The sequence below is a fragment of the Protopterus annectens genome, chromosome 15.part0 (genome assembly GCF_019279795.1).
Source record: "Protopterus annectens isolate FY-2018-M chromosome 15.part0, PAN1.0, whole genome shotgun sequence".
NCBI classification, from domain to species: Eukaryota; Metazoa; Chordata; order Ceratodontiformes; family Protopteridae; genus Protopterus; species Protopterus annectens.
Genome location: NC_056749.1, coordinates 480,116,247 through 480,138,902, shown reverse-complemented (window position 1 = coordinate 480,138,902; position 22,656 = coordinate 480,116,247). Strand labels below are relative to the sequence as shown.

At 38.0% G+C, this 22,656-nt stretch overlaps 1 protein-coding gene across 1 annotated transcript in view; it reads left to right on the top strand.

The window, feature by feature from the left end:
- LOC122789772 (V-set and immunoglobulin domain-containing protein 1-like) overlaps window positions 1-22,656 on the top strand; it is a 282,372-nt gene that overhangs the window by 150,522 nt on the left and 109,194 nt on the right. The window contains exon 4 of the mRNA XM_044057211.1: window positions 21,115-21,273. Within this exon, the coding sequence (XP_043913146.1) occupies window positions 21,115-21,273 (159 nt within the window). The remainder of the gene's footprint in view (window positions 1-21,114; window positions 21,274-22,656) is intronic.

The window sequence follows — 22,656 nt, the reverse complement described above, 5'->3', positions numbered from 1 at the left end:
ACAGGACTAAGTCAACATAGATAGTTTCAAGTCACTTAAAAGCACTAAACAATCGCACAAGTAAACACCACTAAAACAATGAACTGAAAATAAAAAGTGAAAAATAGAGAGATTGTGTTTATTTGGGAATGGACAACATATGGGTTTACTACTCTTAAGCTCAGCAATGCTTCTGTATTCTGATTTTCAAAATGGTGAGCAGAAGATGAGTGCAGAAAAAAATACAAATGAATATTTAGATTCTGCTTTTAATATGAAAGGAACAGGGGCATTCAGAGATAGAATTCAAGTAAAAAAAAAAAAAAAAAAAAATCAACAAAAGGACTCCTCCAGCCTAGTATACCTCACATGAAAAAAGACAGAAATAATTATAGTATTAGTAAGCTTGATATTAATAGGAAGGGTATGATTTTTGGTAAACACTTCTAACCACACATTTTTTATAATCATCGAGCTTTACCATTCACATCAAGGTGGAAACAAAACTAGAAACTATGTGCAGCCATGATGATGTGGTCATGCAGTCAACTAATAAGGCAAGGTATCTGGCGTTTGAACCTGTAGACTCACCTATCTATTTCACTAGAAATGGCCTGCACTTCTCGCATCAGGATTTCCACACATTGGCTTAGACATTTTCTACCTTCATGTTGTCATTTTTTAGGACAGCAGTCTTCCACTCCCTCCAGCTTTTAACAAATCCCAGTCTGGCCTGTATAAAATTTGCACTGCTCAGATGTAGAAGTCTAAACAAGAAAACATTTGACCTTGAGGCTTTCTTAACCCTTGAGCACATACACATCTGTAAAGTTACAGAAACTTTGTTCAAATATTCCAATAACCCTCCTTCTTTCAATGGGTTATTGCCTAGCACATCAGATCCCCTGATGAGGGAGGGTGTAAAGTTCTACTCATTCACAGTCCCATTAGCTCATGGAAATTCAGCAAAACAATGGCCTGGAACTCCTGGATGTCTTAGAGTCAATTAGCATATCCGATTATCACACCAATTCTAAGTTTAGCACCACCTATCCAAATCAGAGTCCTTAACTATTGTTCCCAACACAAACATCCTCTGAGATTTCAACTATCCATCCATTAACTGGCAAACATACACCACAAATAAATGTGCACAGCAGTTCTTTATTAATGCCAACTCTCATAAGTAGATTGTATTATGTCCCACAAAGGATTCAAAGCTCCTCAGTCTTGTTCTCACACATGCAGTACAAATCTTTTTTTCACACTGAATGTCTCCACCTCCATAACACCACAATGTCATATTTTTCCTAAGATCCCTGCCCAAGATGACATTTAGCCAGACTATATTTAGAAATTTCTCTGAAACCAATGGTCTAGCGCTGTCATATGACCTGAGGAAATTAAAAAAAAACTCCCGTACCCCATCCCCAGGATAACATGTAATACATTCATTCCCTTATTCAATACGCTCTTACTCCCACCTTAACTACTTCTCTGAAGTACCCCCCCCTTTTAAAAGCTTGATGACAAATTAAAGAGCAGGACCTCATGCTGAAACCCAAGTATCAACAAACTGAATGATAAAACAAAATGCTTCTGGCACCAAGGAATACATTCAAATCCTCCCAGTATATAAACAACCTTAAACAGGTCAAGAAAGATCTCAAGTCTAGGATCAAGACCTATAATCCTAAATGTTGCCACCTCCTGCAAAGTTAGCCATAAAACATTTATTAACTAAGTTAGTAATCCTAGATTTAGTACTCAACACTGCAGTGTATTGATCTCTAATGGTACAGTCTTCTACAACTTTGAGGGCATTGCCAGTAATCTCAAACATACATTTATTTCCAGTTTTTTACACTTTCCCCTCCAATGTTTGGTCTCCATTACTTGTTAAACCTTGCTCCTGCCTAAAATCATCTATCAGCATGTCCTAAATGCCAAATCCAAATCCAAAAACACTAGGTCCATTGATCCTAACAATATACCAGGCTGCGTCCTTTATAAATAACACTTTGTCACTGATTCCCCAGTGGTTTCCCAACAAACAGGTGGCTCTGTCACTGAACTTGTGGTCTACAAACCAATTAACCTTATCAGTATCATCTTTAATGTAAAGGGACATTTTATTATGAAACTCTTAAATAATGACATTGACATCTCAGAATCCCTCAACCTGAACAAATCTGGCTTTGAGAAAGGTAGAGCCTGCCTACAAAATGTGGCAGACTTTGACAGGATAACAGGTTTTGCACACTAGACAAGCAGTACATATACAAACCTGATACCATCATTAGAGAACTAGGCACATTTACTGACAGTGTGCTCTGTTTTGAATACCATTTATTAACTACTGTTAGGAAATCTTTCATGCTAGACCAGCTAGTTATTAAAGGTATATCATAAAGGTCCAAAAAAGGTATCATTCTCCTCTATTCCTCTTTAATCTGACTCATGGTAGAATATAAAGTCTTCTTTAGCGTGTACCTACCCAAGCATTTTGCCCATCTTGAAAAACAAACACAAGAAAATCTCAGACTTGACATATTTAAACTATGCAGGGCATCTAAAAACCCTATCACTTTACTTTCTCTCTCATATAGACTCCTACACAGTGACCCTTTCATTAATACAACAGATTTTTGAAAAACAGTATATAGATCAAGAAACTTTGATCTCTTTGGAAAAAGAGGCCTCTGAGGAGGTGAGAAAATATAAACAACAAAACCTAGAGATATTTGAAAAAATATAAAAAAGAAATATGGGCATGGGAAAGAAAGAGAGGTTTGATATGGTGCAATATTTATGCAAAGGAGAAAGCCAAGTTAACTAATGTACACAAGGCAGTTTCAAAGATATTCGAAGAAAAATACAGGCAAAGGCATCGAGATATGGAAAATTTCACAATAAAAAGACTAAAAGCACAAAGATTTAATGTATTAAAGATGATTAGTAAAGTAGAAGTTAAAGAAATAGAAGTTGAAGTTATGGAGTGCCTGTGAAGTGAAGGATTTAATTTAGACGGTCTAAAACAGACTACATCACAGCATGATGGAGTGAGTCCCCAGAATAAGGAAAACGAAGAAGATCAGGAGACATCTGAAGAAGAAATATGTACAGGGGAAAGGAAAAGAGATTTTATATGGTGTAATATTTATGCAGAGGAGAAAGCAAAACTAACTAATACAAAAAGAGCAGCACCAAAGATATTTGAAGAAAAATATAGGCAAAGGAATCCAGATATGGAAAACTTTACAATACAAAAAATAAGAAGACTACGAGGAAAAGTAGAAAAAGAGATTAGTAATGGAAAAGTCAAAAAAATAGAAATTGACGTAATGGAACAGCTGCAAAGTGGAGGATTCAGTGTAGAAAATCAAATGCAGGAAGCACCACAACAGGATAGAGCAATGGATATCCAAATTAAGGGGAAACCAGTGGAACAGAAAGCAACAGGTCAGGTGCTATATCAAGATATTTTGGAGCCTTCCACAGGAAACCAGTATAAATGTTCATTTGAAGCTAGACATGAAGGAAAGGAACAAGAAACTGTGGAAACTCTGATGCAGTCAATATTGAGGAGTGATAGGCCAATGAATTTCCATATGACAAAACAACAGATGACACTGGATGAAATTGAAGAGAATGTGCCACAAGAAGAGGTCATAGAACTTTCTGTACAATGCCTGCAGGAAATGGAAGACAAGGGATGTGCCCTCAATATGGAAGAAAATGAGTTAAGAGAAGAGTTGCTTGATTTAACAAACAAAGACAGATATATCAAGATCTATGAGAGAAATAGACTGCAGAAGGTTAATAAAACCCCAAAAGTCAGAAGCTTGATAAAACGAATGAACACAGTAATTAGGACTGTCCATAGAGATCCATGCATTATGGCAGAAGTAAACAGAATATATTACTGTGCTGCTAAATTAATAACTGATAAAATCCTACCACAGGAGCATAGGGTAGCGAGGGAAAAGGGGGGGGGGGTGAAAGCGACTACCATCATGGAAATATTGAATAGAAAAACTATAAAGCAGCTAAGACAAGAAGTGTCATTGTTAGAAGATTATAGAAGAGAGAACAGATCAACAAAAATATTAAGAAAGATAGAGGTGATAAAAGCAGTGTGCTGCATTAGAACAGACCAGGATCTATTATGCACTATTGGAGAAAACAAACTAAAAATTTCAAAACAGGAGGAAAGGCTCAGAAGATATGAAGATAAATATAAGGGAAAAGCACAAAATAAGCAATTTACTGATGACCCAAAAAGTTTTATAAAGAATTGAGAAATAAGGTAAAAGGTATTGGTAGACCGCCAAAAAAAGAGGAAGTAGATACATTTTGGAGAAGTGTCTATGAAGATCATGTGGAGCATAACAAAGATGCTAAATGGATAGAAGAAGTAAAAGAAAGAATAAGAAGTTTAAAGGTACAGGATATGAAATGGGATGAAATAACAGCCAGAGAGATTGAAACAAAGTTGAGAAAAGCCTCTAATTGGAAAACCCCAGGCCCAGATGCAGTACCTAACTTTTGGCTTAAAGTATTAACTTCTTTACATGAGGATCTAGCCATGAGTAAGAACTATTTATATGCACACCCCAAACAGACACCACACTGGTTAACAACAGGAAAAACAATGCTCTTACTTAAGAGTTAACCTGCAAGCTACCCTAAAAATTATAGACCAATAACTTGTCTTCCGACGACATATAAACTATACACAGGGATTGACGCTGACAGAGTTTATAGTCATTTAAAAGAAAACTCAATTATGGCAGTAGAACAAAAGGGTAATAAAAGAAAGTCATATGGAACAAAGGACCATTTGTTGTTAAATAAAGTTATAGTGGAGAACTGTAAGAAAGAGAAGAATCTAAGTATGGCATGGATTGACTATAAAAAAGCATTTGATAGTATCCCACATTCATGGATAAAAGAGTGCTTAAAATATATAAGGTACATCCTACACTGATTGATTACATTACAGTAACCATGAAACAGTGACAGACCACTTTCCAATTAAGCCATGATAAAGGACAGATTATTATCCTGGGGATAAAAATCCAATGGAGGATATTCCAGGGTGACTCCCTGTCACCATTGCTATTTTGCCTTGCCATTAGTCCATTAAGCTGTTTACTTAACAGCTTAGGTCATGGCTATAATTTGGCTTCTAGAAAACAACAGTCTAATGACTTCTCATCTTCTCTTTGTCGATGATTTAAAATTGTATAGCTCATCAGATGAGGAACTGAAAGCACAGCTGCAGGTTGTCAAAACTTTTACAGATGATATTGGAATGTCATTTGGTCTTGATAAATGTGGAAAAGCAACCTTTAAAAAAGGAAAATTGCAGCACCAGGAAAACGTCAGTTTGGCACAAGAATGTGATATAAAAGAACTTGAGCAAGACGGGGTGTATAAATACTTGGGAATTGATGAAGGATCAGCAATAAAACATGAACAAATGTGAATAAAGCTTAGTAAGGAGTACTTTAGAAGAGTTAAATTAATCCTGAAAACAGCATCGACACCTAGGAATAAGATCCAAGCTATAAATCAATTTGCTCTTCCTGTCCTAATTTATAGTTTTGGAGTGATTGACTGGCCCCAAAAAGTGTTGGATAGATTGGATATTAAAACAAGAAGGATGCTTCATGCCCACCAAATGATTTATAAAAATCAGTGTATACCAAGATTATATATTCCCCGTTCCGAAGGAGGGATGGGCCTCCTTGAAATTGATTACATGTATAGATCTGCAATCATGGGATTCCACACATATCTACTGACCTCACAAGATCCAAATGTGGTGAAAGTTTTGAAACATAAGGAGAATAAATCTAAGATGACATCTCTGCTTAATTTAGCAGAAGCATATCGACGTCAAGCAGGAATGGAAATCAAACCAGAAGTGTATAAAAACCAGGCAGCAACTGAATGTGCTAAAAAAGCAAAAGAAAGAATATAAGGTGAAGAACCAGATGAGAAGGCAAGAAATGTGGAAAAACATAAATATAGTTGCAAGTATAGAAAACTTCTGGAAGAGCCTCATGTTGATCAAGAATGAATGCAGGAATGGTTAAGGAGAGGTGAATTTACATCAAGAAATTAAAGGTTAATATTGGCAGCCCAAGATAGTGGGCTATGTACACGCTGGTTTACTAAGTCCATTGAACATGTAGGAGAAACAGACATATGTAGGTTTTGTGGAACCGAATTGGAAACAGTCGCACACCTTATTGCTGGTTGTGACTCTAATGGCAGAGGGACTGTATACTGAAAGGCATAATAATGTGATGAGATTGTTACACTGGAGATTGTGCAAACATTATGGTACTGAAGTGGCTGAAAAACACTGGAAACATGAACCACAGAGAATCATAGAAAATTATGATGTTTACATCACATGGGATCACCCAATACCAACAGTCCAAAAGATAGATGCTAGGAAACCGGATATAGTGGTCCAAGAAATGAAGACAAAAGTAGCATTGATCATTGAAATCGCCATACCTAGTGACTACAGTGTCTTGCATACAGAGAGGCACAAAGTCATAAAATACCTTGATCTGCAGGCAGAAATGAGAGCCATGTGGAAGAAAGATACCCAGACAGTTCCAATAGTAGTAGGAACAACTGGTCTTATAAAAAAGAATTTACAGTCGTATTTAGATATGTTACCAATTCATGTAACACCGTACGAATTGTAGACAGAGTCATTACTGGGTACATTGCGAGTGCTGCAAAGAGCACTTTTGGCTAACATCAAAGAGTGAAACAATACTCATTTCATGAATTTTAACCTTACTTTGACTTAGGAATGGGGTCCATTCCTGTCATGGTAATACTAATTTCATGAATTTTAACCTTACTTTGACTTAAGAATGGGGTCCATTCCCATCATGGTATTAGAAACCCAAAAGACTTAGAGAAATTAAAAAACACTGACCCTTGTTTGGCCTGCAAGGCTAGTAATGACCCTATCCTACTTGATCTCTTGTATATTCATAAAACCCTTAATACCACCACTACTCACTCTAAGGAATATAATCTACATCATAATATTAACAGAACCTGTTGGTAGTATAGACACCTCTCCTAAAGGATCCCCTACCTATGGACTAAGCTCCCATTCCATGTTTAACAAAAACAACAAAAAAAAATTTTACCCTTCTTTAAATTCAACTTTGATCAGTAGATGGGGGTCCTTAAATTCTCATCACCTCTGTATTCTCAACCCCTTAAAAACAGAGGAAGCAAGAAAAAGAATTGCAGTGGCTAGGCACCAAATTGTCTACTAGGCTAATTGCCTTGTACAAATCTATGAACCTAATTATTGCCCTTTTACTTCTATTTGGACAGGATGACTTCTCTGGAAATAGAAATATGGTATTGTGAATTTGGTTATGATACTTAATGATATTGCTTTCATTTTTACCAATGTCATTAAAAAACAAATAACAGAGCCATGCAGTGCAGATTCCTTGAAAAATTGGCACTATGTATGATAGCTGTGCAGGAAGAGTAATAACCAGAATCTCTGTCAGTTATAATGTTATCTCATGATCTTCTTTTAAATATATTTAATTTCAGAAGATTGCATATATTAAATCAGAGTTGTTGAAAATCAGTCATTACTCAATATAATGAGACTGCAAAATTTTATTACCTTAACTCTTTAAATAATGAATTATTATGTAGTGAATGGAATGTGGTGATTATGCATGGAGGGTGGTGATTATGCTCCTATATCCAGAAAAAGACAAATCAGTTAACTGCTTCTATAGCATAAAACCTACTGTTAACTAATGTTTAGCATCCCATGCTTAAGTTGTTAAGATCGGGCATCACACTTGACAGTTAAATTTGCAAGTACTGACAAGGAAGACACAGCTGTACAATAAACACCAAATTTGTATCTGTGTGCCGTCTGTGCCAGTAATGTGTCCCTGACTTTGTGTAATGTAAGACAATGTGTCACTGCCTTTCTGTGTAAACTAGCAGAGCTTTTTTTTCTTTAACTAGTAGTACATGGAGCAGGTAAAGCTCAAGAATGATGATCAGGACTCCAGGCATAACCTGTTATTATATGTTCTCAACTTGCTGAATTCCCATTGGCATCCATGTGGAGAACACATAATAATCAGAGCCTTGTCTGCAAGAAAGAAGTGCTAGTAAGAAATAACAGCATTTCTTTAGCTTCCTTTTGGTGTGGTGCTTTGGTTACCAGGTACTGGATCTGAAATAGTTATCCTGTCACACATTGTATACTGTTAGTGTCTTGAAATTATTACATATCATACTATGTTTGGCTAAAGCATTGTCTGCATTTCCACTCTTAATTGCATAATTATGCTTGTAGATTCATTCAGCTAATCAGTGTATTGTCTTACCAGCATCATAACTTGAGCAGGCAGTAAGTAGACTAGCACCTCAGACTGAGATGTATACTAGCCTTTCACTTTAAATATCACATACAATGAAAAACTGATAGAGATTTTGATCAGTCAATACAAACACTAGTAAGGTAAAGGATGAGACTTTTTTGTATCTTCTTCATCTGGGGTATGACTTAGTGTTTGACAGAGCCCAGAAAACAGAAACTTGTTTAAGAAACAAAAATGTTTAAGAAACTTCAGCAGGCTGTCAAAGAATGTGAAGAAAAATTAAATTATGTTATGTTTTCGCCTAAGATTAACAATAATCAGGGTGTTTCTTCCAACAGTAAAAGAAGACTAGTTCAAATAATATTTCAATAATGCAACTAAGGAAAGACAAATGGTACAATTCAATACGCATGGCAAGTCCAATGATGGCAGGGTAGCTGATTTTAACAATCATGTACCTATATGCAACCCCCATGGGAGATGAACCCACAGCTTTTGTCACTTATATCACCTAAGGAGCTTCATTTACAGGTTGTGCTACAGCACCAGCTAAACAAAATCCTTCAGAGAAACACAGTAATTGTGTGTCACACACTTGCAGAATGAAGGAATAAAAGGCACAAACTTGTACACTCCCTATAGTTAAACCCACAGCCTTCATCCCTTGTATTAACCAAGGTACTTCATTTACAGATGGAGCTGCAACTACAGTCAGACAAAAGCCTTCAGGGAAACACTTAGTAACTGTGAGCCACACAATTGCAGAATGAAGTAATAAGAGATTAGAGATCCAACAATTACTCCTCATCACACCACCTTTGGGATCTAAATTCATCATATACAGGCATAGTTTGCAGTCTAATACTTTGCAAAAAGAATTGCAGTTATAGCTTGTTTTATTTGTGCCAATGATGCCCAGCTCCTCTGAGTAACCTGTGTCATCCAGAGTCAGTATAAGTAGAGCACGATAATTATACATAATAGTCGGAGGTGTGAAACATGACAGCCTAGCTTTTTGCTATACAATGAACAATGCAAGTGCTCATCAGCTGTACATAGGCATCAGCAGTACTCTTCTTGACTCGCCAGTCACATTACCTTCAAATATGATAAGTGATTTTTAAGCCCTACATATGTATGAGTGAAGCGTGGTTATGTATTTTGGCCAGGTTAAAGGATGGAAATGGGAATATAGGAAATAGATGAAAAGAGGAAGCAAGCAGAGGATAGAACAGAAAGTGATAAACTAAGGAATGCACAGAAAGGAGGTGAGGAAGATGGTGTAATATTTTTTGTGAGACAGGTGCCCATTTTTCATTAATAAAATAAAGGTAAGTTCAAGAAGGAAGGAATGTTGGAAGTAAGTGGAAGCTAATAGGGTTAGAGTAGTTATCATGGTAAGATGGGCAAGACTGACATGGTATGTAGTAAAACAAATGGGGGAAGCATTACAAAAAAGGAATCAGTAGACAAATAGAAGGGAGACAATGTTGAGGAGAGCACTGTACAACCAACAGGGATGGACGCTGACATGAAATCGAGGGGGAACACCATGATGGGAGAAAGGATGGGGTTCTGCACATGCAGCCTCTTTCAGCTGTGATCCAGTGGGAGATTACTCACTACCCTGGCTACCATCATCATTGGCCCCTGCCTCAGATGGTGGAGACAGTACTGGACAGGGATACTAATAAAAGCATCATCAGTGGAGGTTCCCATCTGGTCAATTCAGGCATCTAACCTCCTGTCGATTATCTCCCCCAAAATGCTTGCCAGCTGCCAATGAGTGACAAAGGTGTCAGCTCCTGTGGCACTGGTACTGTTGGGTGCAACAGTCCCAGCATCCAGTGTAGGGCTACCTGTTGTGGGCGGTCTAGATAAGGTAGGAGGTGACAGTGACAGGCTGGGACCCAGATGTGCTGATGCTTTTGGTGGTGGTAGATCTGCTGCTGCCACCTGTGGGTGCCGACAGGCCTTACCTGAGAGATGGGTGCAGGTATTGGTGCTACTGCATATAATAAATGAAGATAAACAAAATAAGCATATGCAATAGAAAGGCAAGTGGCAAAGAGGGTGGGGAGAGATAGAAATACAGTTCCTATGAAAAATAAAGCTGATATATACTTGTCTTATGGTTACATTACACCTAATATACTTAAATGAACAACAAACACATTACCCAGTATAACAAGGGAGAGAGGGACCCAAACCCATAACCATCAACACCTGCCTTTTGAAAGGGAAAGGATTAATGTCATGAGCTACCTGGACAAACCAACAGGAGTCTGCAGTGAAACACGCAGTAATGGGATGTCTGAGACAAATGTACATTTACAAAGAAAAAAATGCTAATCTGACATACATTTCCCTCACAGGCTATGAACAAAGGAAACAAGTATACTGACAAAGATGGTTCATGACACACATGTCAACTCACCCAAAAAATGTTGCTCATACATACTTCTCACATCAAATTGTAGTTTGTATAATGAGACAGACACCCAACTGAGAAATTAAGAGAACACACGTGGGGGAGCGGATTGAATCCACAGGCATCATCACAGTGTGGGAGCACATTCTTTGACCCACTTGAGCAAGTATATGGGCAGAATGCATGTACAAACACAGTAATAACATTCATCAGTCATACAACTATCTTTCACCTATGGCAGGTATCACAGAAGGTGTAATTGAGTTATGAAATGTTTACAGTATGGAAATAAATCAATACTATTTTTACTATTATAAGCTGTGCATTCTGAAGGAAAGATACTCCCCATGGTGATCTCTCCAATCTACTGTGCAAGTGCTTATTCACTGCAATGTCATCAAGATCTATATATAGAAAAAGAGCACTGTGTAATATCTTTTGATGGCACACAGTGGCAGGTTATTTGTGCAGCTGGCATAATTTCTACTTACAATACTTATGTGGTGTCTACTGTTTAACTTCATCCTCTCATTGGCCTTGACAGTCAGGATTCTGTTGCTCATGTCACTGTAATGCTGATGGCACTGTTCCCCATGTATGAAATGCCAGGGACATGGGTGACAACTTTGGCTAAACTATTCCTGGCTTCAGATTTATTCTGAAGCCCTTGATAGCCCTCCTGCAGGAGTCTCAGGCTATAATCATGATGGAGGAGGAGCAAAAAGATGTTTATCTCATCTACAGACCATCACTGTGTTCTAAAAGGAGCAAAATCATCTCCTTCTACAGCCATTATACCTCACCTTAAACTTATAGGGGACAAATGTCAGAAAACTGGCACCCAAAGCAGTTTTCACATGTATGATATATTGTGCACCAATAAGCATTGATGTGATGGATGGCAGAAGAGACTAATATACATATTATGTTTATATGGTTCACAGTGGCACTTTAAGGTGTAAAACATGGCACTTCTGTATCACTGTCTATGCTGTTAAGAATTAAGGTGTAAAACATGGCACTTCTGTATCACAGTCTATGCTGTTAAGAATGCAGGCTCCACAGTAACTACATGTATGTAAGGTTGTAGGTGGAATTACGGATCCCTCTTGATGCGTGGCCTGGACCATGCACCTGCAGTGCTCCCAAAGCAACACAGGCATGTGCACATCATACTGGAGACTTGAGTGAAATTATTAGCAGGTGTCCTTATCAAACAAATTGAGCAATTCAGAAACAATAATATGTTGAGACCTAATCAGTATAATCATTGTGCCCAGTCAGGTGACTCTGAATGAGATAAGATTAACAGCAGGCACACAGTCTCATTATGTTACAGAAGAAGGCAGAGTGCAGCAGTTTATGAACTTACCATATGTGACACCCTGAGGAACTGTTAAGGCTAGCTAAAGCTCTGCTTGTACACAGTGAGTGCTACTTCTTACAAGTATATTTTGTTAAGTATGAATGCTTTTACCCACTTTTGATCTTTATGGCATAAACTGGAACACATTTGTCACTAATTGTGTTTTCAGATGATGCATTGAGAGGGGGACTGCAAGTCTAAATCATCTGTTGGGCTTAAGGATTGTTAAGTTTAATGGAGACGTAACCATCCATGTACATCCAGAATACAGTTTAACAGTCTCTTGCTGGGCTTGTGATGCAAGTTTCAATACAAAAAACTAACCATTGTATACATTACACATATATGTCATCAGCAAAATTATTTTCAACGCTGAGAAAAATATGTCACATTGGTCATTTGCAATGGTGTAATTATTATTTTGTGAGCAACACCAATTCAGTAAAGTTATATGTTTGACATACCTCTCAACCTCATGGTGCAAGAAATCTGGAAAAAAATGGTGGGAGGGTAAAGGCCAAAAAATAGGGACAGATTTTAAATATTGCTTTTATAAACTTAGATAGTTGCTAGAATAACAAGATATGTGTTAGTGTGCATTTTCTGAAAGATATGAAGTCTGAAACACAAATGTATGCATGTAGCATCTTCATTCCTCATTGATCTGCCAGAAAACCACACATTTTATGAATAACAGAACAAAACCCTGGACATTCTACAAAAATCTGGACAGTCGAGAGGTATGATGCCTGACATTATTTAAACAGTGTGGATAAAGATATTTAGAGAATGGGCAAACTTTACATTAACCCTGATTGGAGAACAAGCATTCTCCAGCAGGGTATTTATGTACAGGTAATGCTTAATGAAAAGCTCTGACAGTTGAAATGGCAACTGACACCATTTTGCTTCACTTCCTAAGCAGCATTTTGCTGTTTAGTAAGTATAAAATGAAAGCAAACACTAATTAAAATACAAAAAAGAAAAGTGTGTGTGTGTACATGTTTATGTATGTATACATCCATGACAGCATAAGTGAGAGTGATAGAGAGACACACACACACACACACACACACACACACATACAGAGACAATGCTGATTACAACAGGCAGTCTATCAGCATCTATTGGTTTAAAATGTAGGTATGAAACTCTTAATGTTAGGCATTATTGCCTGACTATATTAATTAGTCATTCCTCTGAAAAAGAAATGAGCAAATTTGCAGTACAAAGCATCAAACTCAGGGGAACATTTTGTTTTGTTTGGTTTTTTTTTGGGAGGGGGTTGGTAAGATTTGAAATGTCTTGCAATAAACATACATAAATGTTCATTCATACATTTCTCCTTTTATTTTGCTTAAAATGAGAAATATGAGTATGTGTTCCCTCAATAAATTTGCTGTTAATTGCTGTGTGCTTTTTTGTCACTGTGTGGCTGTTTGTTTCTGAATGTGTGTGTGTGTGTGTGTGTGTGTGTGTGTGTGTGTGTGTGTGTGTGTGTGTGTGTGTGTGTGTGTGTATCTGTCTCTGTCAATTTGTCTGAATTTCTGAATGTGTCATTGTGAGTGTATGTAGACATTAAATACTTACATAACTTATATTTTGGAAATAAAATATTTCCTCTAACAAAAATCACATATAGGTTCATAGGTGATTGTGAAGAAAATTAAATCACTGCCATCTGTGTTAGCATGTCTGGCAGGAGATTTGTGTATATTCTCAGATTAACGTGTATTGTTTGTCAGCATGTCTAACTGTGAAAATGTTAATAAGTTTTAAAATGTTGAGCATTTCCCAGTTTATACAAAATGTTTAAAGACTCTGTCAATGTTTTGATACATTTCTAATTGCACGTTTGTGAGGGAGATTCTAAAGTACAAACTGTGGAGAATCAGCTGATTAGTAGGTTTTGTCATTAGAATCTTCCTGGTTGCTATTTGATTATTTGAACAGATGATTGATAGGAAAAATAACCTTTTCAAAAGCTGATTGTTATTTTTAAAATAAGACAGTTGAGAATGTTAACTTGGAATATAAAAGAGAATGCTGAAGTCAGTTGAAGCGCAGTTAAGCGTTGCAGTCAGTTACAGCGCTGTGCAACGAACATCCAAGAAAAAAGACTCAACAAAAAATGTAAGCTGGCCTTTGCCTTGGTGTTATGTCATAGATTAGATCAGGGACAGTATTCTCTAGTTAGATTAGGAAGTTTAGTTATTTAGATAGAGTTTTTCTAAGATGATGGACTTCTATCCTACAGTTTAATTTTATATTTCTGGTGCCTGAATTCTGTTTTTTTATTGAACATTGTTGATTTACATTCTTGTAATCATTTTACTTATTAAACATTTTTCATTATTTTACATTGTGGATTGACAATCAGTGTGTTCTTTAGAAATTAGAGAGTGCTTATACCTGTTTGATACTCCCCAGTCACATCAAATTCCTGGCTGCTTCTGGTCATAGCTGTCATTTATTTTGACATTTAATTTTTAATACTTGATCATAAACCTGTCTGACCCTGGTGGCAGTATTACCATGTGCATTGTGGATGGGACACAGCTGGAAAACTGTGTCAGGCTTCGCATAAGTGTTAGAGTGTGTGAGATTTAAATGTATTTTGGGTGTGAATGAGTCAGAGGTCTTAAATTGGAACACCTTCCTCTGAAGTGTATGTTACGGGAATACATTTGGGGTGGACAGAGGTATATAGTCCATCCCAGAAAATAGAGAGAGTTCCTGTTGTGCTGTTAAGGGAAATTGTGAAATTTTATTCTTGTGTTTCCTGTGATGCTCCCACACTGAAGTCAGTAGTAAGGATTGAGGCTCCTTGATTACTGACCCAGATTTTAAGTGGGGGATGTCAGTTATTGTTGGCAGTCCAGTGGGATATTAGGTGGACATATCAGGTGATTACTAGGCTAATGGCACAATAGCCTTTAAAAGCCTAGCCAATAATATTCAGGACATGACAATATTATGTCTTAATTCCCTGGATATGGAATGGGGTAATATCAGGGTAGTGGGTCTTTGGGTGTTGGAGCTCTGAGCCATTTTACAGACTGACTCTGTCCATAAGGGACATGAGCAGTACCCTGGGAGTGAATTTACAGTTTCCCATTCATTTATCCAAATTCTTTTTGAAGAGAGTGAGGGACAGTCTTTGTTTCATGAAGATGTGAAGTTTATTTCATAGAAGAGGTAGCCTACGGAAAACCTATCTGTTTCTCCAGCAAGTTCTGTCATAAATATGGTTCAGGTCCATGCAATGTGTAACCCTTGTATAATTTTTCTTGCAAATGTGTATGTAGTCACTGGTGTCCAAGTCCGGCACAGGAAAGCTCTGAATAAATGAGCAGTCTCACAAAAATGTAAGGCTTTTATACCAGCAGGATGAAAGACTTTTAAACAGTTAAGTCCTCAGGCCAGTCAGATACACACCATAAGCCTTCCACCAGCAGTTCCCAACTCAGGTGGGTTGAATCTGCACTCTGCTCCCACCAGAGTGCTGAATAAAACCCTCTTAATGTAACATGAACTGGTTTTGAGCTCAAGTGAAATAACCAATGCTTCACAACAAAAGGCAGTATTCCTGCAGTATCAGAAATAATTAGAAATAAGTTCACAAAGCCTGAGAAATTTTCTCAAATGCAGAAAAATGTGCACAAACATAGAAAAATTCTACAAATACAGAAAAGATTTTGTCAAACTCAGAACAGTTTTTGCAGTTTTAGAGGAGGTTAGGAAATATCAGAATACCTTTAAAATGACCTAACAGCAGTACAGCAACAAACAGATGCTACAGGAAGTTTGAAATATTAGGTGGAGGAATGATTTTACATAAAAAATATAAAAATATATACAATTAAAATCATACAAAACAATTTAACAGAGCCCATTCTATAAGAACATTAATAACCTCCAGAGCGTGTGTGTTATTGTGGAAATAATGCCTTCCGGGGGTGTAGTGGTCTCCCGCCTGCAGCATCGGGCCTCAGGACACTCCTGGGCAAACATTATTTCCACAGTAACGCACACCCTGTTGGTCATTATTGCTTGCATAATTGACAGGCACAACAACAGCATGCTATATGGGCAAGTGGGAGAATGATGTAAGGATTTTGGAGCTACTCTGGAACAAGACTGGTAATTCTGCTCTTTTCTATTCCTGCAGCGCAATGCCTAAACAAGCAGAAGCACTCTGGGGACTTTGGGGTAAAATCCACCCATAAGCTAATGTTTTGCTTTGTAGAGAATGAGGTACTGCTCTTATATTCTCTGTTTCCATGAGCAATGGCTCTTTGGCTTGTATGCAGCTAACCAGGTCTACCAAGACCGTGCCTGGGAAGATGTGGTAGGAAACATCAATGCAGTTGGTAGGCAAACCTGCAATTATAAGATGTTGTGCTGTGAGGCCATTGACATCATATGGGCTTCCTAACAATGATGTCAATGCCTGGCATGTGAAGGTAGATCAATCATTTGGGGGGCCCATCAAATACACCACCTCTCACTGAGATGGATTTCCTGGCCTTGACACCTCCATACAATTCCACATTGTGGTGCTGGATGTTGAAGAACAGCTGGACCAGTAAATGAGACCATCTACTGGAGATGCCCCCAAGTATGTAGGCCTCTTTTTGTGTATGACTGCTTGTAAATCCTCTGTAATCCTTACTCACTGTCCAAATTATTAAAGCTCTTTGATGATATACAGATCACCCTCCATGGTCATCTGTACAAGGTATTCATTTCAGTTAAATTATTTGTTGTTATCACTTTGATATATGCAAATCTCATTTGCATTTATGCTTACACAGAATATTGTGCTTTTGTGTATTCACAGCTGATACTTTACGTTGCACCAGCAGAGTAGAACTAGCCCAATCTTATGCTGGAACATCTGCAACCTCTGAAAATGATGACAGAGATGAGCTGACATAGTACTAGTGTGTGTGTGTGTGTGTGTGTGTGTGTGTGTGTGTGTGTGTGTGTGTGTGTGTGTGTGTGTTGGACACAGAAAATGTGACCACTGCATCCCCTACACAGACCATACCCACAGCCTCTTGTCCAGCAGATACCTTGGATTCCCACACCATACAGGGAGACAATGTTAATTGGAACACTGTCAGTTAGGGAATCATGCTAGCCACTAGTAGATACATGTCAGATTCTGTCTCTAACAGCCATGGGTAGAGAGGCCCATGTGGGTGTAAGGAGTAGGTCATAAGCAGTATGTGCAAGTGGAAGAAATGCAAAAAAAAAGGATTGGAGTATTAGGAGGATTTGGGAATGTCAAGTGGAGAAATTAAAATCATAAAACAAATAAGGAAATACTGGTCATGGAGACATGCTTATTATCCTTCCCAGTGAGACTAGTGTGCCAGTGGGTGCAATGCAGCATATGTGCAGGACTATTAGGAAGGTACAGGATAATGCCACCACAGTCATGTCAGAGTTAGTTAGGGTGGTGCATGGTATGTGTAATGACTTATAGGACTGCATGTCCTATTTGTGTGATTGCTTAGATAAATTAAATCACATACTAGAACATGCCACATTCTGTTTGTTTTTTTCTGTCAGTGTGAGGGTCTGTCTAGGAAGCTGGTCACAGCTATATACACAGATGGTAGCCATCATGGCCATGGATGACCAAGATTCTACTTCCACAACACTAGCACTTCCATGGCTACATCTGTTGTGAAGGGTTCATCAGTGAAGAGAGGAGTACCCATGACTGTGGCAGTCAAGATAGTGGCACATTTTGTACCCTTCATTGTGCACTGTCATGCAGCACACCAGCATTTAACCATGGTCATGATACAGAGGTTCATATGTAATTACTAGGTTAACAATCCCAAGGGGCCTTTTCAATCCTAGCCATGCTTCCAAGGGTGAGGAATCAAACTGTGGAACCTATGTCTCCGAGATTAACACCTTAACCATTATACCAACCCCCACCTAAGTGCAACTCCTGTTAAAGCCAGCTCTAATGGGCAGGAGCATTCACAGGATGCTGAAAACTCTGCCATAGGTGCCCTAAACCTGTCCAGTGCATAAAGCTACAGTGCTACAGCTGCTGCTAAGGCAGTGTCCCAGCAGACCCACACTCATACCACCACAGCCCCTAGAACATCATGCACTCACACTTTCACTGACACTGGCTCTTTCTGAAGACTTTTACATTAACACCCCCACTGACAGGACATATACACAACAGCACGTTTTCCTTTATCAGCACTCACACACTTCCCTTTGAAAGACATCCACTCCAGCACTTCCTTCCCCACTTGTACAAATGATGGTAACTGTGCCCTACCTTTTGTAGATTGCTTCAGACATATGCAACCTAAGTAACACAGTGTGGCCAGCTTATGTATGGGTAAGTTCAGCCTGAAATTGGTTTTGCATGCATAACTTTTACTGTCATGTATCTGCTTCATTCTTTTATACTATATTCTGAAGCTATGTGCAAGCCATTGTCTCTTTGCTAGTACCACGGAATACTACAACCACCTCTGTCAGGTGTGATCAGCCCCTGAAGTTGGCTCTTCCACTAACTCCTCATATGACTCAGCCTTCACTGCCTTGAGTGCAGTGGACTGCTGCTAAAGCAAGTGCCCACCCTGCTGTAACAGCTTCATAAGTTTGACAGTGTGCAACATTGTACACACTGATACTATATCTGCACACGTGTCAGCATCATACTCCTGGGCAGAACCAGATTACTACAGACAGTAAAAGTGTGCCTTCAGCAACCCAAACACTCATTCAACAATGTTCCTTGTTTGTGATTGCCCATGGTTGTATCCCTGTGCTGTTTGATTTTTATGGGTATCATGAACAAGGGGTTCAGGGTATATCCACCATCACCAACAAGATGAACTTGGGTAAAGTCACCCCTCACAAATGTTAGTATAGGTTACAGGTGCATTTGTGGGAGTCATGGTAAGTGCTTGAGTGGCCTAAAGACACATTGTAGATTATAACCTTTGCATTGCAGACCACCTGGCAGTTGATGGGGGTGATACCCCTTGCAGTTTATGTTCCTCCTTCTTATTTCACAATGTGGGGCCTTCATTTCAATATGGGTGCAGTATATGCCCACCAGTACCTCAGAGAAATAGGCTATATCATAGAAATCCTGCATGGTGCTCTATGGTAAACGCAAATGATCACCACATGCTAAACCATGGCATTGAAAAACTGATGGCATATTCTTGAGGCAGATACCTGAAATATCCCCAGTTTGTCTTCAGTAGATCACTGAAAGTTTCCTGTAGATAATATTTATAAAGTCACAAACACCTTAGTATCCACTGCATTAGGTATTCCATGACTCCCACAGGGGCTGCAGATGAGGCTGACACATGTCCAAAATTTCTTGGATTGTGTCCCTATCTACATGGTACCAGCCCACAATGTCAGTGTTGTGGATTCCATGAAAGTAATTATGTGTAGTATTAGCATACCCTGAGAGTCTTATTTTAATATTGTTGCTCATTATTATGTAATTGTATGGCCATTAGCATATACAGTGCCCGACCATGCTGCTTGACCTGTCCAACTCACAGAACCTGTATTTTCTAATCACATACACCCCACATGTGGCTGTTCACAAAAATTTGCTTAGCATGACATGGGAAAGTTTTCTGAATCTGACCCAGAGATTAACTCTGTAGACCAGTCTCTACACTGGCAGGATTGGTTCCATTTCTGCAGCCTATACAAAAGACAAAAGAGTATTAACCCAATGAAAGGTGTCAAGAAGAAAGTTACAGCTTTCAAATTATGGAATGAAGACAGCATGAAAAGATTAGACGTTTATACAGTGAAGGGGAACAGACACAAGGATAATGTGATACAGATGCACAAAGTCCTCAAGCAGTATGTGGGCATGTCAAGCTAAGAAATTTAAATTCAGGAAACAAGGAAATACTGCACAGAAAAGGCAGCAGGGCCATGAAAAGCCTTGTCAGAGGAGGGGGTAGAGGGTGAAATAAAAGAAGGGAAATAAAAATCACACTGGGCAGGTAAATGGAACAAAAGGAGAAATGGAAACCATTTTGAAGGGGTTTACCTGCATCAGGCAGATGGACCTAATGAATCATTAGCCTATTTCCATTGCTGTTCAGTACTCTGTGGGTGTTTACTGAGATTATAGCCAAGGAGACTATCAGGAAGGTCAGCTACAATGCTTAGTACTGGGGAGAGACTACCAATGTCACCCACTTAGTAGATTTTTCCCAAATATCCCAGATGTTAATTTGAAATGCATATATTTATTGGTGAGATCTCTCATTAGGAGGGCCACTTAACAAGTCTTAGACAACTCAAAGGCAAAGCCTCTCTTCCAAGTACCTACATAGTAGCATTTCACCAGTAGTTATGTACAGGTAAAAAAGGGCATACCTGCACTTTACTCCAGTGTTATGATGTGTAGTATATGCATACATGACTCTCCATTTGTATAGTTCATCACAGTATTAGAAATAATGGCAGTGTGATGGGTACCCTTCTTGATAGCCATTTAATGGAGGCCTAAGTATGTAAAGGGTATGTTAGTATGTCCAGTCATGCGATCCTGAGAGTTTTATTTAAAAAACCCTGTGAGGACACACATTACTATTTAAAAAGAAAAAAAAACTTGTGATGCACTTTTTCACCTTGTATTGAAATATTTTGTTTTACTACATACATTTTTGTTGGCTTAATTACTGAGGTGACAACTTTGCAGTTTCATTGACGGTAGTGTAAAGCATATTCTTGTGAATAATTGAAGTCTACCTTAAATAATGAGTTTATTTACAAGTGAATGTTTTGCTAACCAGGAAAGGAAAACGGCACAAAATGGAGATTTTATGCTTTATTTATGTATTTCATTTTTTGTTTGATAAAAAACTAAGTGATAGATTTGTATTCTTCCATTCTAGGAAAGCCAACTAAGACCACATGTATCAAACAGGTAGAGAACCATGAAGATTATCATTGGGTATTCTTAAGCTGTTCTTCCAAAGCAATGCCTCCCCCCACTTATGAATGGCAGTGGAAATCCAGTGGTGGCAGCTATCATGATGTAGAAGGAGAAATGAGTAACTATAAATATTTATTTCAATATTCGGCAATTTTAAACTTTAATGATACATGATGACAATTGGTTAACTAAAAACAAATGTAAGTTGCATTTTCTACGGTGTACTTTTAAGTGAATTGTTTCAGAAGATTCTACAGTAAATGGATCTACTATGGGTCTATTTTATGCTCACTTGAAAATGTAATTTGGAGTATATTTGAATATGTGTATTATTTCCTATATGACTGAACAATTGCTATTGATTTATGTCAGTATAAAATATGAATTTGCCTCTGTAAAATTAATTTGCTGTTTTTTTATTTTTAATTTATGATTGTAATACCTCTATGATTTGAGAAATGGTTGTAGTTAACATGGATACAAGGTCAAATGTTCACAAGTCAAATCAAGTTTAACATGCTTTCTTACATTTTATGCTTTAATATTGCATCTAAATGATTTTTCTAAGAAAGTGACATTTACTTCAAAACATACTATTACATATTTGTTTAACAATTAAACCTGCCTATGGGCTAGGTAATTTAAAAGTATCTTGATGCCGAGGTACTTTAAAAGATTAGTCTAAGAATGTTATTCTTGTGCTGTTCCCCCAGTGACAGGTGATCTTTCTTCATAAACATGTTATTGTAATTACTCCTTCAACATTGTTCAGAACTAAGTTCAAACTTTTCTAAATTTCATGATTTTGATTAGCATTACTTCCCAATAGCAATCCTGGTTTCACAAATTATTTCTTTGTTGAAAATGTCAGATAAACTGATTTATAAAAGTTAAATAGAATGTGCTTATAGCTATGTCTTCATCCTGGACTCTGGGCAAGCTGTACTGCTTGACAGAAATAAAGTATTGCACAAGTAGTAGCTGCAACTACTTCAGTAGTTAGGGAAGTTGATAAGTCTACTTGGACCACATATTCTTTATATTCTGACAAATTCTGTGTTCCTTGAAATACTCTAATAGAGATGAGGAGTGGATTTTTTCAGCTTTCAGGGAGCCCTTACCTTTACTGCTAACCTCCCATCATTCTTTTTTAAAAGGGAAGGTAAAAGTTGGGAAGATTGTATCATATAGACATGAGAAATTTTTTATGGAAGGGATCATGAACTTGGATGAGAAAAAAGAGCATTATTCCAGGAATGAGAGCGTACAACTGCACTCTGTGATCCATCATATTACTGTGTGTGACCCACTGAGCATCTGTCTGTCTTCCTGTTATTACTTTCACACACACACACACACACACACACACACACACACACACACACACACACACACACACACACACACACACACACACACAATTCACTTTCCAGTTTCTGTTTTGGGGCATATCAGCAGGGGCCATCCCCTCAAATGATCAAGTTTGCAATTTGAAAGGGGT